General features: G+C 41.7%; 1 protein-coding gene across 5 annotated transcripts in view; it reads left to right on the top strand.

Moving 5' to 3' along the window:
- plce1 (phospholipase C, epsilon 1) overlaps positions 1–15,523 on the top strand; it is a 43,827-nt gene extending 28,304 nt beyond the window's left edge. The window contains exons 11-44 of one of the 5 annotated variants that reach the window (XM_079577568.1): positions 86–195; positions 307–420; positions 1,272–1,313; positions 1,592–1,720; positions 1,794–1,930; positions 2,147–2,253; positions 2,335–2,459; positions 2,542–2,686; positions 2,760–2,924; positions 3,001–3,115; positions 3,210–3,369; positions 3,628–3,750; positions 4,357–4,493; positions 4,586–4,824; positions 4,900–4,961; positions 5,560–5,725; positions 5,789–5,896; positions 6,037–6,153; positions 6,634–6,792; positions 7,220–7,355; positions 7,478–7,519; positions 9,067–9,182; positions 9,292–9,409; positions 9,772–9,909; positions 10,245–10,535; positions 11,039–11,202; positions 11,854–12,115; positions 12,208–12,326; positions 12,410–12,538; positions 12,608–12,808; positions 13,055–13,225; positions 13,478–13,693; positions 14,221–14,409; positions 14,888–15,523. In XM_079577568.1, the coding sequence (XP_079433694.1) occupies positions 86–195; positions 307–420; positions 1,272–1,313; positions 1,592–1,720; positions 1,794–1,930; positions 2,147–2,253; positions 2,335–2,459; positions 2,542–2,686; positions 2,760–2,924; positions 3,001–3,115; positions 3,210–3,369; positions 3,628–3,750; positions 4,357–4,493; positions 4,586–4,824; positions 4,900–4,961; positions 5,560–5,725; positions 5,789–5,896; positions 6,037–6,153; positions 6,634–6,792; positions 7,220–7,355; positions 7,478–7,519; positions 9,067–9,182; positions 9,292–9,409; positions 9,772–9,909; positions 10,245–10,535; positions 11,039–11,202; positions 11,854–12,115; positions 12,208–12,326; positions 12,410–12,538; positions 12,608–12,808; positions 13,055–13,225; positions 13,478–13,693; positions 14,221–14,373 (4,716 nt within the window). In that variant the 3' untranslated portion in view covers positions 14,374–14,409; positions 14,888–15,523. Of the gene's footprint in view, positions 1–85; positions 196–306; positions 421–1,271; positions 1,314–1,591; positions 1,721–1,793; positions 1,931–2,146; positions 2,254–2,334; positions 2,460–2,541; positions 2,687–2,759; positions 2,925–3,000; positions 3,116–3,209; positions 3,370–3,627; positions 3,751–4,356; positions 4,494–4,585; positions 4,825–4,899; positions 4,962–5,559; positions 5,726–5,788; positions 5,897–6,036; positions 6,154–6,633; positions 6,793–7,219; positions 7,356–7,477; positions 7,520–9,066; positions 9,183–9,291; positions 9,410–9,771; positions 9,910–10,244; positions 10,536–11,038; positions 11,203–11,853; positions 12,116–12,207; positions 12,327–12,409; positions 12,539–12,607; positions 12,809–13,054; positions 13,226–13,477; positions 13,694–14,220; positions 14,410–14,860 lie in introns of all 5 variants that reach the window. The other 4 variants (XM_079577569.1, XM_079577572.1, XM_079577570.1 and 1 more) reach the window with 4 other exon arrangements.
- Positions 15,524–16,201: the final 678 nt, after the last annotated feature.

The raw sequence follows: 16,201 nt of genomic DNA, 5'->3' as shown, positions 1-16,201 counted from the left end.
ATTTAGATCCTTTATATCATCATAAATAGTGTGAATGCCTTGTTTTGGGTCAGCCCATTCTTATTGGTTTGTTTTCTCTGTACAGTTTGTGTCGGACTACAGCGGCCAGCAGAACTTCATGTGTCGCGCCGGCCCAGACGGACTGCACGTTCCCGAGAAAGAAGCCACTGTCAGCAACATACTGCAAATCATCCGGTACTTTATTTATTTTTTCCTGACATCCTCTTGCCAAAACTAAAGCTAACGTTGTGTTACCGTTGCATCAGATAGTATTTTTTATTTTTTTTAACATCCTGTGTTCTCTAGGTCCTGTAATCGTAGCTTGGAGGCGGAGGATCCAGATGATGCATCGATCAGTGCTGCTTCTGGCCCATCAGTGGCATCCAGAAACAACTCTTTCAAAGACTTCAACCGCAATCAGTCAGTGCTTTTATTGTTTATCTTGTGGTAGTTACTATATGAATCGTCTAATAGCAAAATGTCCAATATAGGTTGTGTGTACGTGACATCAAAACATTCTAAAGACCCCATCAGTAATGAGATGGAGGACAATAGTAGATTTGGCCTTTGAATTTAATCTGCTGATGTTTGAACCTGGTCTGGATCTTTACAATTTCATGTAGAGGCATTATTCATTTCCAAAGGCTTGATTTTTGACAGTTGAATGAACTACAAGCCACAAGATTAATATGACTTACATTATTAATCGTGTGTCTTCCAGTTCATTCAGTTAAAGGATAAGGTTCACCTTTTGTGGATATTTTTTATATGATTTTCCTTATATAGATCCATTATATAGACCCCTGCCCTCCATCTGAAAATATAAATGTTGTGAATGGAACCTTCTGTTTCTAATGATTGAGAGGGAAATGCTAACTTCTTGTCTGGAAGTTTTACATAAATGCTTAAACTCGGTCACTCCCTATTTGTTTTATTCTAATTACAGTTTACAGTGGAATTATCTGGATTGTTTTAACAGCGTTGGTGGACACTTTTGTGATGTGTAATTTGTCAAACGATGAGGTTATTTTTTTTGTTGGGAGTGTGGTGTCTTATCTGTCTCTTTTAGGAAGTGAATAAATAAATTCTTTGTTTTTGTGGAGGTTTAGGAATGTTTCTCTTGGGTTTGTGTGTCTACTAGAAATGATTCATTCTGTCATAGAAATGCCTCTTAAAACAAATCAGGTGCCTCGTAAGGATTATTTGTCATCATCTGTGTGTCATCTTGACCTCCTCTCACTGTCTTTCTATTGTTTCCTCTTCCCCTTTAGCTCCTTTTCATTTAGGACTCCTCCAGATTCAAACCGTGCCTTGTAAGTGGCTATAGTCCTTTTTAAAGAGGTTGAATTATTAAATAAGCAGGCTTTCATATAGTTAAACTGATGCTTGGTAATCGAACCATGACAAACCAAATGCATGACATACAGTATTTGCTTATTTGCTGTTTCAGCCACTGCATGACGAGAGCGCTTTCTACCAATGTTTTGTTGCATTTTTAGCTAAGCAGTTCTGAACGCTGCATGGAGTATTTTACAACGAAAAGCAGCTAGTATAAACATTTCTCAAACGCTCTCTTTCTCATGGTCTGTAGATTCATGGTGGGAGATTTGTCGGACTCCGAGTGCGACTTGTCCTCAGAGCCGGTGACAAAGGAGGGGGACTTTCAGAGCACAGACGACGCACACAAGGCCTTCAGCCACAACACAGAGCTCATCCCATGGTATCAAACAAATAAACACTATTGAAGTGCTGATTCAAGTTTCAGATTTCTAAAGCGTCCCTCTCTTGTTTAGGTATGTGCTATCGCTTCAACCTGACATTCACCAGTTTATGCTACAGGGAGCCACAGTAATCCACTACGAGCAGGACAGCCACCTCGCGGCCCGCTGTGTGTTGCGCCTCCAGCCTGACAACATCACGCTCACATGGGGTAAATAACGTGAATAAAGTGTGGACACACCCCTAATGTTAGATTACACTGAAGCTAAACGGGCTGTTAAACCAGGCTACACACACAATGTCAGCGCCATGTCATTTTAATACATACAGTGTAAACTACTTGTAAATGTGCAGGCCCTGCTCAATTTCCGCCGCGTTTTACTGCACTTCAAACATGCTGCTTCATAAATGTTTTGAATTACGACAGGTAAACCTCCGGGCGGTGGGGGCTTTTCCTCTGACCACCCTCCGGGATTGGGACAGCCCGTCGTAGTGGGGCTCGCTGAAGGCCTGTTGGACTTAGCAGTCGTCAAGGTTTGTTATTGAGAAGAGATGCGCGCTCTCATGTGCAGTACGGGCTCTGGAGTAATGTTTGCTGCTGTTGTGAATGTCTAGGCCGTGTTCATGGGTCATCTGGGCATAGACGTCCATGGAGTCTGTGTGCAGAACAAGCTGTGTGAGATGACGGTGGAGGAAAATGGGCTGAGCCTGCTTTATGGCCAAGGCACCACTGACAACAGGTTACACATTTTCATCAAAGCTGCTGAATGTGCAGAAGAGTATTGATTAATTTATACTATAAATCCTTGCTCTCCCCACTAGACTCTTGCACTTTGTTGCCCCAAATAACACTGCACAAATGCTGTACAAAGGCATTTCAGAGCTGGTAAATGCAACCAGAAAATTGAAACAGTTTCCAGATCAAAGGCTGCAATGGTTGAGAAGGCAATACGTTAGTCTTTATCAGGTAAGCTATACGGCTCTGCTTATTTCTGTATAATGATTAATGGATGCTACAAAATCTCATTCCTTTTTGAAAGGAGGATGGCAGGCACGAGGGCCCGACTTTAGCCCAGGCCATTGAGCTGTTCGGAGGAAGGAGGTGGAACATGGGCTCAGGGGGTGTGGAGAAAGCGGCAGCTCAGAAAAACAGTCCTTTGGGAATGAATGAAAAGGCCAAGAAGAAGAAGAAGGTCTTAGTGCGGGTCAGTGGTGTCAATGTCGCTCTGCCTGTTCTCACAGATGGCTTTCTTATCTGAAATGTGCGTACGGCTTACACAGGGAGACAGCGGAGACGCTACAGATGATGAAATGGTTTCTAGGAAAACTCGCAGCTGCAAGGAGGGACTGTATCGAAACGGGCCTGAGTCTGACAATGTTGACCAAGAAGATCCAGGTAAAATACAATAAAAATGTCGACTTAGGTGATGAATTTAATATTTGTAATTACCTACTGCTAGAAACAAAACCTTTTCTTTTTACAACCACAGAAGATGGCTTCCCTGGACCCTTCTCTCTGTCGTCCGGACGAAATCCTGGGTTGTTGGTCTCGTCATCCTCTTCCTCATCTTCCTCCAGTATGACTGGGGCCAGCCAGTCCCGGCCACAATCCTCCCCAATCCTTTCAGGAGGCACTAAGTCACAGCCTGGGTATGTAGACAATGTCAAATCAAACTGACCTTTTTTCTATTTCTATGATGATTGCTTAAGATTCTTGCTTTTACTCATTATACATAAGATTACTTTTTAAATATTTGCACATTTCCTGTCTATTTTGCACACCCTGAGTGATGTTATTGCGAGCCAAATGTAACAAGTGAATTTCTCCATTGTGAGATAACTAAAGGATTATCTTATCTTATGATTATGCTGATGTATAAGTTTGTGACCGCTCCATTGTTGCTTTAGGGCCTGGAACAGCAGGTCATGGCATGGCCGAGGAAAAGGCTGCTTCAAAGGCTTCCAAAACCTGATGATTTCTGACAGCACCATGAGCTTCATAGAGTTTGTGGAGCTTTTCAAATCATTCAGGTGAATACCAATTATTGTGATTGAAAAAGTAGAAATGTCTTGCACTCACGGCGTAGCATCTATAGAAAACTAGTTAGAAATGTAAATCATTATTTATTGATTTACAAAACGTGAATATTTATATCATTCAGTTTTGTTGATATTGAGGTACATTTTGTAAAAGGTGCGTATAAAAGTTATTAACGTTTAATATGTAACTCCCTTTGTAACTTTTCCAATGGATTGTTGTGGATAAATACAATAAGGAGTTATATTGATAAAAAGGGAGTTGCACGTCAAATATTTTATATTAACAAATTAGTCCACTGTTATACAAGGTTATCATGTCTGGGACATGTTCCAAGTGTTCTTCACTAAAATATTTAGCTTCTGTTTTCTCTGTCAGAAGAAAGGGAGCTGTGTTTTCCTTGATAAGCAATGGATTATTTTCATACCAATCATTCTGCATTTTTAAGATTGTATTGTGTTCTCCATCTGCTGCTATTCTTGCAGTTATGTGTAGTTTACAACTTTTAACAAACACATTCAGTATTTTTGGCCATTGTCATTCACTTGCCAAAAAAGGTTTGATATAATATTTTGTTTTCTGTTTCCTTTGCTTTGCAGTATCCGTAGCAGGAAGGATCTGAAGGAGCTGTTTGACACTTTTGCGATCCCCTGCAGTCGCTCAGGCTCAGAGTCTGCTCCTCTTTACACAAACCTCAAGATAGACGACAAAGACACAGGCACACAGCCAGACCTCGGTACAATCTCTGGCTCTGCACTTGTTGATAATAAAGATTAATTCAACTAAACAGTGTTTCGTAACAACTTTACCTTTCCTGGACTCCCACAGATTTACTCACCAGAAATGGCTCTGATTTGGGTTTGTTTATCCGGACCCGGCAGCTCATGTCCGACAACCAAAAGCAGATCTCCGACGCTATTGCAGCGGCCAGCATCGTGACCAACGGCACCGGAGTGGAGAACGCCTCTCTGGGCGTCCTGGGACTGTCCATTCCTCAGCTCAACGACTTTTTAGTGAACTGCCAGAGAGAACACCTCAGCTATGACGAGATTCTCAGCATTATACAGGTTTTAGGATTAATCAGCCAATTGATTTGTATCACTACAACAACAGTTATAAAACTTAACCTCTTTTACCTGCAGAAATTTGAACCCTCAGCGAGTATGAGACAACTGGGGTGGATGTCATTTGAAGGATTTGCAAGGTTTGTTGAAATATTATTGCCTTCTCTATTGTATTTTCATGCACAATAAGAAAATATTCTGTCTTTCTTAAAGCAGTACTAAGTAACTTATGCCCCTAGAGGCCATAAGCGCCACGGCAGGTGTCATAGCATGTTGCGTTTTTTTACTCATTAATTGTCCGTGAGAGTAAATTCTACGCAGACAGAAAAGACAAAGGGAGAGCGGGATATTGTACATCCAATTACACAATGGAGATAGTTTTTTTCACTCAAACTTAGCTGTAAATACTGTTTAAGTTGTGCTAGCCCGCTGTTGGCTTTGCCCGTTAGCCTGTTAGCTTCTTCTTCGTGATTCTATTGGTATGTATTGGGGGCTCCCTTTATTAAGATAAATAAGTTACTTAGTACTGCTTTAATATTACAATGGTATTATATTGGGATGTTTTACTAAACCATTTCAACTGCATGTTTCACTGAAAATTTAGTCAAAACACGACTGTTGTGTTAATAAAAACGTTGCGTTGCCTACCTAAAACCTAATTTTGAATTTGGTGAGATATTGAACAGCCATAATAGTGACTGAACATCACCTAATACTGAAAATGTATGCTGTTGTCAGGTATTTGATGGATAAGGAAAACTTTGCTTCAAGAAATGAGGAATCTCAGGTGAACCCAGAGGAGCTGCAGTATCCACTGTCGTACTACTACATTGAATCTTCTCATAACACGTACCTGACCGGGCACCAGCTCAAGGGAGAGTCCTCTGTCGAACTCTACAGTCAGGTACGCTGCTCAGTCGATCACTTCCTACACATTAGTCAGCGCTTACAGAAATGTCCTCTCCAGGTTTTACTGCAGGGCTGTCGGAGTGTTGAGCTCGACTGCTGGGATGGGGACGACGGGATGCCAGTGATCTATCATGGACACACACTCACAACAAAGATCCCTTTTAAGGTAGCGTGTCAATTTGGGGATTATTGATTATAAAAGGAGCTGTCTTCAGTTGCATTTCCCAGCAGTCTATCACATTTATAGATCTTTGTTGCGCTTTTCCTGCAGTCGTTAATATTTGTCCACATCCTTTGTCGTTGTAGGATGTGGTGGAAGCAATCAGCCGCTCTGCATTTGTTACCTCTGAAATGCCGGTCATACTGTCCATCGAGAATCACTGCTCCCTTCCTCAGCAGCGCAAGATGGCCGAGATGTTTAAGGTATAAATAACCCTGAAAGACACATGGTTTTCATTTCAAGGCTAAAACCATTACTTAAAAATGCAGTACAGCGAAGCCCGTGCGTTTTTCAGCATGCCTAATTTATCTTCAAATATTATTGGTCTTTCATCTGATGAAACTTCCTGACATGCCATCCTCCCAAAAGAGCAGTTTGATAAAGACGAGGCTTTGATCTGTGGACAGCTCATTGCCTGCGGCCGCTGCCATCTCCTTGTGCTGTGTGTTTATTTTTTTGTTTTATGAGATAGGAACATTTCCATACAGATCTACGTGACTGATTTAGAATACAGTAAGCCAGTTTGACCCAAGAATTGACTCAAGTAAAAGTAAATAAGATAGACAATAAAAAGCAGCACAAAAACATAGAATTATTTTTCCTTAAACTTGAATGAACAATTTTGATGACGTAATGAAAATTTCATGGTTATACTTTACTATGTATTTTTTTTGCAATCGCAGACACTGTTTGGAGATCGCCTCGTGACCCGTTTCCTGTTTGAGAGCGACTTCAGTGACGACCCTCACCTGCCGTCGCCGTGGCAACTCCGGGGCAAGATCCTGCTGAAAAACAAGAAGCTGAAAGCCCACCAGGCGCCCGTGGACATCCTCAAACAGAAGGTTGACAAAACACAGCCACACTCACCGTACCTTTATCCGTGGCCCCGTGCATAATTCATGTTTGATTTTTCTTATTATCAGCTTGTGCTGGCACTTTTCAGATCACATTGGGTCATAGAATATTTAGTAGCTCTCATAAAAGTGCTGTCAAACATTAATAATAAATGCGCATCTATTGCACCATTTCCTCTCACTTTACTGTGTAGTACAAACATAACAATATATGCAGTATAGGTTGTTCAGAAAGAAAGTTGTCGATAACGCAAATAGTTGAATGATAGAGTAATAAAAAAAAAGGTGTAATAAAACTACTCAAAAGTACAATTTCCTCAAGCGTTCCTTCATGTACTTGAGTGAAAAGTAACTAATTGTCTTCCACTACTGTCACTTCTGCAAATATAACCGCTGTTGTATTCTCCCTCCACAGGCTCACCAGCTCGCTCATCTGCAGGCCCAGGCCAGCAACGGTTCACAGGGCATCCCATCACCCGGCAATCACACAAACGAAGAAGACGAGGAGGAGGAAGACGAGTACGACTATGATTACGAGTCTCTTTCAGATGGTGAGAAAACTATGGAAGTCGATTGCATTCAGTCCTGTTCTGTACTCGTCTTTTCCCGTTTCTACTTTTTCTACAGACTTAATTCGTACATAATTCTTCTCTGTTGCGTATTTCCCTCTCAGCTGATGTCCTTTCCGCCTCTACTGCCTCCTATGGTCTAGAAGGTAAATGTGTGCTTTTGGCATTGCTTGATATACCAGGGCTGTATTTGGTATATAGAGTCCTGTATATACCAAATATACAGGGCTGTAATAATGCAATTTCATTTTTACATTGGCTTCAGAAAGTTTTTAGAACATTTTAGTTCTAAACGTCCCTAAAGCAGTCTTGAATGCTCTCCCTTGATTAAAACACTGGTTACCCCACATAATACCTGATTTTTGTTTTCAAAAGTCCATTAATGGTGTTTTTTTCTTGAAACATTCCATTATTCTTGATCATATAAGTTTAGGACTATGGTTAATTCCATTGACTGACCATCATCAGGATTGGTGTCTCTATAGACCTGAGTGAAGACACATTTAGCTCTTTCCCCTTGCGTGGCTTTTCTCCATTTCAGCTTTACCCAAATCCAAAAGATTTCTTCTTCTTGAATGGAGAGCAACAGTGTAGCGCCTCATTCGATACTTAAAGCAGTACTAAGTAACTTGTTTACCTTAATAAATCCTTTTTTTAGTCCCTCTAGTGCCACCGAGAGAGTATTTACAGCCAAGTTTGAGTGAAAAAAATGATCTCCATTGTGTAATTGGATGCACCCTCTCTCCCTTTGTCTTTTCTGTCAGTACAGTATTTACTCTCACAGACAATGAGTAAAAAACTGCAACATGCTACGACACCTGCAGTGGCGCTTATGGCCTCTAGGGGTTACTATGAGTTACTTAGTACTCCTTTAATTACTGAAGCCATTGTTGTCAGTTTCCTTCTTTCCCTTTGAACCTAGAATGGATGTGCTGTTGCAATTAGTTAAAGCAGATTTACTAAATGCATGATATCTGTGTGTGCGTGGGGTGTTTGTTTTGGATTTACCAATGAAAAAAGAATTATAGAAAAAAAGTATATTATCTATGTGCCATTAGTGGAATGCTGTGTCTTACCTGTACCATGCATGCAGTGGTATGACACGGTAAGAACTATGAACTTGACGTGGCGTGCTCTGTTGTTCCTCTCTGCTTTTTGCACTGTCATGTTATGTTTGTAATTATGGTGGAGTGTTGCTATGTTTTGATGAGTAACGAGTGACATTTTATTGATCGCAGCAGCATGTAGTGAAGCAATTAAAGTCCATACATTCCGAGAGGTTTTGTGGACAGATAACCGCTTGTCTTGACGTTCTCCGCTTTTGAAAGTCTCTGTTTCTCCCACACAAACACTACCTCCTGCTCTCCTCCTCCTTTACTGTATTTGTCTATGACCTCGCCAGTGGCTGGGCAAGACTCATCAGGGAAACAAAACAAAGCCATCTGGTTTCTCAGGCCCTGCGCTGCCCCCTGCGCTCACAACAGGACAGGGGAAAGCACCATGGTCCGCACAATCCCACAGCAGACCTTCCCAGTTTATTCACAATCTCAGCTAAATGAGTAGAATGGGCATATTATAGCACAAGCCTCCATTCAGCTTTGCACCAGTGCGAGGATGTGAAGCTGTTGCTATGCTAGTGTGGTGCTATTAGTTATAAAAAACAGTTTACTAAATAACTCACTTATGTGTACAGATAACATCCTTGATGACAAACCTGAGGGGAAGAGTCCTGCTGAAAAAGAGGAGCATCCAGCCGATGAAATGCCAAAGAGGAAGAAGACTGACAGCACAAGCCAGAGCAAAGGAAAGGTAAAAAATGGACAAGTCAGTAGTAACTGTAGCTATTAAATAGGAAAAAAAACCAAAACTTCCTGTTTATAAGTATTTTTACAATTTCTGATTTGCTTTGCTTTTGCAGGTGTTTGACATGGAGCTGGGGGAGGAGTTCTACCTGCCTCAGAACAAGAAGGAGAGTCGTCAGATTGCACAGGAGCTGTCTGACCTTATCATCTACTGCCAGGCTGTGAAGTTCCCAGGTACAAATCCACTTTTACTTTTGAGTCCCTTTTTATGCCCATGTTCCTTCTCTTTTCAGCAGCCGGTGATTTATTCTGTCTAACACAAACATTGGTGGGCCTGTAATCCTCCACTATGCACCACAGTTAGATTTAGGGCGTCAAACTTCCTCCATCTTTTCTTTTACTCCTCCATGTCTCCCGGTTGTTTTATTCTATCCTGACTTTTGCCCCTTAAAGCAGTAGTGTTTATTTGTTTTTCCAGGAACTTGCATCAGAGTGTGAAAAGGAGGAGCGGACAAGAATCTGCTGTGTCTGACAAACATACAAACAAACATAGATAGTGACATTCTCTTCATTTCTGGTCTTCTCTGGATTTATAGGTCTGTCCACCCTGTCTCCGGCCGGGTCCAGCAGAGGGAAGGACCGGGGGAAGAGCAGGAAGTCCATATTTGGAACGGCTCCCACTCGATGCAGCACCACAGGGGAGGTCGTGGCACCGAACCGCACCCTTGGGAAAGGTAGGAAGGGTCAATGTCCCATAATAATTCAAAGCCAGAGAAAACATTGGAAAGTTTTACCCTTTAAGCTTTTTGTACAAAACTGTCAATGCAGATGTTTTTGGCCAGTTTTGTTTTTTTTGTTTAAAAAAGGCACCAAGTCCTCTCTGTCTAAAATTAACAAAACAAAAAAAAATGTCACCATAGTATCCCAAACTAGTGATCAAACGAAGAGATCAAAATGGCATGTTTGTGGACCCAATTATTTCTGTCAACAACACTGCCCTCCATCAAAAATGATGATCCTAGATTCTCGAATGTGGTGAACACCGTCTGGGTCTTTTTTCTGTTTGTAGGTGGCAGTGAGCGTCTGAGCTGGGAGGAGCAGCAGACGTCACCGGTCCTCAGTGCCCCGACTTCCCTGAGCGCCATCTTTCGGACGCCCAAATGCTACCACATCTCCTCGGTGAATGAGAACGCTGCCAAACGACTTTACAGGCGCTACTCTCAGAAACTCATCCAGCACACGGTCTGCCAGCTGCTGCGCACCTATCCTGCCGCCACAAGGATCGACTCGGCCAACCCCAACCCTCTGCTCTTCTGGCTACACGGGATCCAGCTGGTCGCTCTCAATTATCAGACAGATGGTGAGGATATAAATATGGATCCAATTTACAATGATATTTACACATGCAGCACACACACAGGTCTGTGATTCGTTAGAGTAACCAAAGCAGGGATTTCCAGCCCTTTCCAAGTACTTGTCCAAAGACCTTTGGCATTTCTGCATGTGATTAATGAATTAAATTTGATTACTGCCTTATGAACACTTGGAAATATTTTGAATCCTCAAACTAAAGCATAAATAGCTCCCAGACATTTTTATTTAGTAAAAGGAGCTCTGAAAAGATTCTGGGGGACCAATGTCAGAGGATGCCATTAGCCAGTCTCTCCAAGACATCCTAATGTCGATTCACAACTATTCTTTTGTTAAGGTTACTTTTTCACACAGTGACCACAACAGATCTGGACACTTCTAGTATCAACAAAGTTGCCTTATATCATGATGAATGTCTTATGCTGCTTATTATTAGGATTATTATTAGGATTATTTACATAACTCTTGTATTGTATTTTTGATTTTTCACAGATTTGCCAATGCAGCTAAACGTGGCGTTATTTGAGGCTAATGGTGGGTGTGGGTATGTGCTGAAGCCCGCAGTGTTGTGGGATCGCAGCTGTCCACTTTACCATCAGTTCTGTCCGATGGAGAGGGATGTGGATAAAATGAGTCCTGCTCTTTTCTCAATCACTGTGAGTAGAAATATCTGAGTGTACCTCATAGACTAACCTTAATTTACACACCTACCACACTGAGGTCTATGCACACTAGTTTACTAATAAGTCTCATTGAGGTATGTTTGGACAGTTTTACTGCTAAGTGAGCGGTATGTTTGGAGTGTGAGACAGTCAAGGAGGCCACCCACTCAACTCAAGTCAGAGGCAATGAGAACTGGCTGTCATTAAAGCCTTTAGAGCATACATTAGCTTTCTGAAGCCAATAAACAATATTGCTCTCAGCAATTTGTATCAATAATTAATTACTTTATTAAATGTTACAGCCATTTTACATTTTAACTAAAACTATATGGAGCTTCCATGTACACATTCTATGCAAGCTTTCCATTGAGTCCAAGATTCACATTCAGGCATGTTGAAAACAACACTTTATTGGGGGAAAAAAAATTAAACAGCAATGCTAAAGCAAAGTAAATACTGTGTATTAAAATGGTCTATCTTGGTGCCAAAAAACGTCTCACGCACACACAAGCTGTTTAAAACCTGTGTGACCTCGTAACCTGCTTATTCGTAACTGTTACTGTGGTGTCACCATCTTGGTTTGGCCTTTGTCTTTGATGCATAATCTTAGTCCACACACGTCTGACTGCGCTCCTCTGTTGTCAGATTGTCTCGGGTCAGAACGTGTGTCCTGGAAACAGCTCTGGCAGCCCCTGCGTGGAGGTGGACATTTTGGGGATGCCCGTGGACAGCTGCCACTTTCGAACCAAACCCATCCACCGCAACATACTGAACCCCATGTGGAGCGAGACCTTCCAGTTCAGCATCTACTGTCAGGACCTGTGCTTTGTCCGCTTCTCTGTGATGGAGAACAACAGCTCCCAAACCACTGCACAGAGAACCTTGTCTCTAAAGGCACTAAAGCTCGGTGAGAAGAGTTTGCAAATGATTTTTTTTTTTTTTTTTTTTTTTTACCACCAATGCTTTGGATATAATATGAATCCATTTTTTTTTGCTCAGGCTACAGACATGTCCAGCTCAGGTCACAGCACAATGAGCCTCTGGAAGTGTCCAGTTTATTTATTTTCAGCTCCAGAACAGAGGAGTGTACAACAGGGGGTGCTTCTCCTGCTTCACTGGTTTGTTTTTCTTTGTTACTTCAGTTGGTCATGACAGTTTTCTGTTTATGTGCTGTAGTCATTCAATTTTGTCTTCTATGTAGTTGTTCAGCTCAGAAGAGAAACGCTTATCTGTGCGGCACAAAGTGACGGTTCATGGAGCTCCTGGACCAGAACCTTTCACAGTCTTCTCTGTCTCAGAGCACTCCACAGTGAAGCAGCTGCTGGAGGAGGTATGCCTGCTGAACTATAGACAAACTGTGCTTTCAGACTAATGTTTACGAAAGTGAATTCTGCCACAGGTTGCACGCTCCACTGAAAGGCCTTGTGAGTATGTGTTGTGTGAGGAGAAGTTGCCGTTGTCGAAGGAGCGCAGCGCTGACGTAAAGCGGATGGCCCAGGTCCGGACTCTGGTTCCTGAGGAGAAAGTCCTCAGACTGGTCAGCAGCTGGACCACCGATGAGGGATATGTGGGGCGACTGTCCCTGAAGCCCAGAGAAGAGGTACTGCATGAGCCTGAACTTTTGCATTTAATTCTGAAAAGAAAAATTTGCCTTGGTTCAAAGTAGATTTCAGTTCAATGGTCAGAGAATGAAAACTGGCCTCTGGGGAGCATACTGTTAATTTACCCTAGTGCTCCCTCTGCTGGTTGATGTAGGAAACGGTACCAAGTGTAACATTAAAGACACACACATATGTACAAAGCTGTGTTATTCTGTTGTTACAGTTATATTATATGAATTTTGCAGAAGGGAGCCGATAAAGTCCTCGCCCCTGATGGAGAAGAGGAGGTGACGGTCAGCAAAGAAGCCGGAGAAGATGACATGTTCTTTGTTCAAGTTCATGAGGTTTCCCCTGAGCAGCCTCACACAGTCATCAAAGTTCCTCGTTACAGCACAGCACAGGACATCATCCAGCAGGTACACACAGACAGCCAAGCCTTTTACTCATCTGCAATGATTTCTCACCAACCATACTGAGGCTGCACAATAGGGGAGTTTGTTGGGTATGTAGCCACAGTTTCAGCTGGGGTAGACTGACAGAAGCGTGGCTCAAAAGTGTATCTGTTTTCTTACATATTATCCAATTTAGTTTTAATTCAGCCTGGTTTCTTGCTTTTTTAAGTGGTGTTTTGACACAATTTTCCCAAAAAAACAAATTTGTTCTTCCAGACCCTTTCAAAAGCCAAGTACTCATGCAGCATCCTGTCCAACCCTAACCCTGGCGACTATGTCCTGATGGAGGAGGTGACCAAGGACCTGGCCTCTACAAAAAAGTCCTCTGGGTCCAAACCTGTTCAGCGGGTGCTTCAGGACCACGAGTGCGTGTACCAGGCACAGAACAGGTGGCGCGGTGCTGGCAAGTTCATCCTCAAACTCAAGGAGCAGGTAGCGCTGAGGGCCACGGAGGAGTAGAGAGACTTTTCCTTTTCTGTGTGCTTTGACTCTTGTCACTGCCTGTCATTGTGCATGTGCCATTGCTCTGCATGTTTTGTGGCACTAACTCTTAATGTGAATGTAACATGTATAATTTATGTTTCATGTACTTCTCTGCTTTTAATGTAGCGCTTGTTTTTATCCTCATCCTGTTGCCTTATTGTTTGTCTTATTTATTTTTTAACCTACATAGAGACTCCTCACAATGCTTTGTTAATACCTTAATACGTAAATAAATGTTTAAAGGAATGAATGCCCTGATAATACATGTACTATCGAGGACTCCGCTTTGTTAATACCTTAATACGTAAATAAATTTTTAAAGGAATGAATGCCCTGATAATACATGTACTATTGAGGACTCCGATTTGTGGTAAGTATCAGTTTGAGATAATTACAGTGAAGAAATGGCGTGCACAGCTCACAATGTAATAGTCTTGCATAAATGATAAGTCTAAGAGTAAACCTCTCTTGTCTAGGATAAGAAAAAGGTGATGTCATTTGCCAGCGAGCTGAAGAAGCTGACGAGCCGCAGTCGCAGCATGACCACGAGCAGCACGGCGGACGGAGCGGTGCAGAGTAAGGATGAGAGAGCAGCATGCTGTGTGGCACTGACTGAACTCCAGGAGTGACTCTGTGTGCTGCCTGAGCATGGAGCGGCTACAGAGGTACTGCCTCGATAACACGACTGCAGGGTTATCAGGGTTAACACAAACTACTCTTACCCATATGTCGTTAAATGTGGTGTTCTTAAAATATACATATATAAATAGTTTTTACATTACATTACATGTTTTTGCCCATGTGGGAGACTCACAATATGGGTTCATAAATTACTAATATTGTTAGATATATGGTTGTGGTGAACTTATTATATTCAATTGTTCAAGGGCTTAAAATTTTATGGATATAAAATATTTTGCTTAACAATTTTATACAGTATAAGGGCCTATTTTAGCACTGCTATGACATAACAATTACTACTTGCTACTACATTATTAGTCAAGAGAAACTAGATTTTTATGTCATTACTTGCAAATTCCTTCAAACAGATTCTCAGGCCTTAAAACATGGTCACGTACAGTTTCAGGATGGTAACTTGTAACCTTGTCTCTAAAGGTGTGGTGGCTGCTGTCTCTCCCACAGGGTGTCTGTCAGCAGCGCTCCCCCTCTCCTCTCTGAGTCTCGCCACCTGGAAGCTCACCCTCCTCCGCAACTGGAAGGTCCACAAATGAAGCCAGACGAGAGTGACACTTCTGTGTCGTCCACTTGTTCTGAAGGTTTCAGCTTTGTCTGGATCAGAGAGGTGTCTGTCTGGGCCCCAAAGTCTGACTTTAGTGGGAAGTATGAGGCCGTCCTGACTGGACCTCTCTGGTGCTTGCTATAGGATAGACAGAGGCCGAAGGGTTCGCCCAGTCACCTTTGGATGGGGCTGTGTTTGAAGAGCCCATATAAAGTCACTTTAGAGCTGAGGCTCAGTCACAGAGCAGCTAAGAGGGCTCCAGGTTTTGGTTGTTCTGGAGTCACATAGAGACATCTACGTGTAGAGGATAAGGGGTTTTCTTTCTAATGCTATTTGTGTACACACTAATACTTAAGTAAAATATTACATATTTGTAACAAAAGAGCCACTAAGTAGCTGAAGTGCATAATTTACACTACAGATAAATTACAAATGCTGGATTCATGCAGGCAATATCAGGAATGTGTTTAGAAGAAAGACAAGCAGGCTTGTTGAAAGCTTTTTTCACTGTTGAGAATTGCCCACAGTGACAGGACTAGGTGATCATCCACACATTTCAGCATTTCTCGTGTTTTGACATTTTTTCTATTTACTTGTCCTGCTAACAATAATCTACATGCTTATTTTTTTTTTTTTATCATTTTACTTGAATTTAGTTTGTCTCATTGGAAAATAACCAAGACAAACAAGAGGTTTAGCTTTTTCTGAATCACCCCCGGACAGACGTTCTGTGAAAACAAACTCAAAGTTGCACAATAATTTTACTGACTTCATGATGACTTTATTTATTGTGGCAGCAATATAAATGTTCCATTCAATTTCAAAACTACCCTCAAACACACACATTTAAATACATTTTTATCATAGATTTCATTTTATTCTTTTTTAATTGATTGATATTCTTTAAATATTGCCCTTTTGAGGGTAATAATAGTCTTGACATCAAAATCCTATTTTTTTAATGTTTGGATTTGCATGCTTGTTTTTCAAAAAAAAAAGTGCATCACAAGTGAAAGTCACAATTTACCCACATTCCAAAGTTAATTGGCAAAAAACATTCTCTTATTCCAACATTTCGAATTTAATTCATTGCTGTTGGACTCTCAAGTTTTTTTGCATAATCTCATAGCCTGACCCCAGGGACAGCGGTTTATTACCTTAAGTGCTGGAGCATGTGTGATGTTTTGGATTAATGTTGTCGAGTTAAATGAGATTGT

This window comes from Gobius niger (genome assembly GCF_951799975.1).
Source record: "Gobius niger genome assembly, chromosome: 19".
NCBI lineage: Eukaryota > Metazoa > Chordata > Actinopteri > Gobiiformes > Gobiidae > Gobius > Gobius niger.
This window is presented reverse-complemented; position numbering and strand designations above follow the sequence as displayed.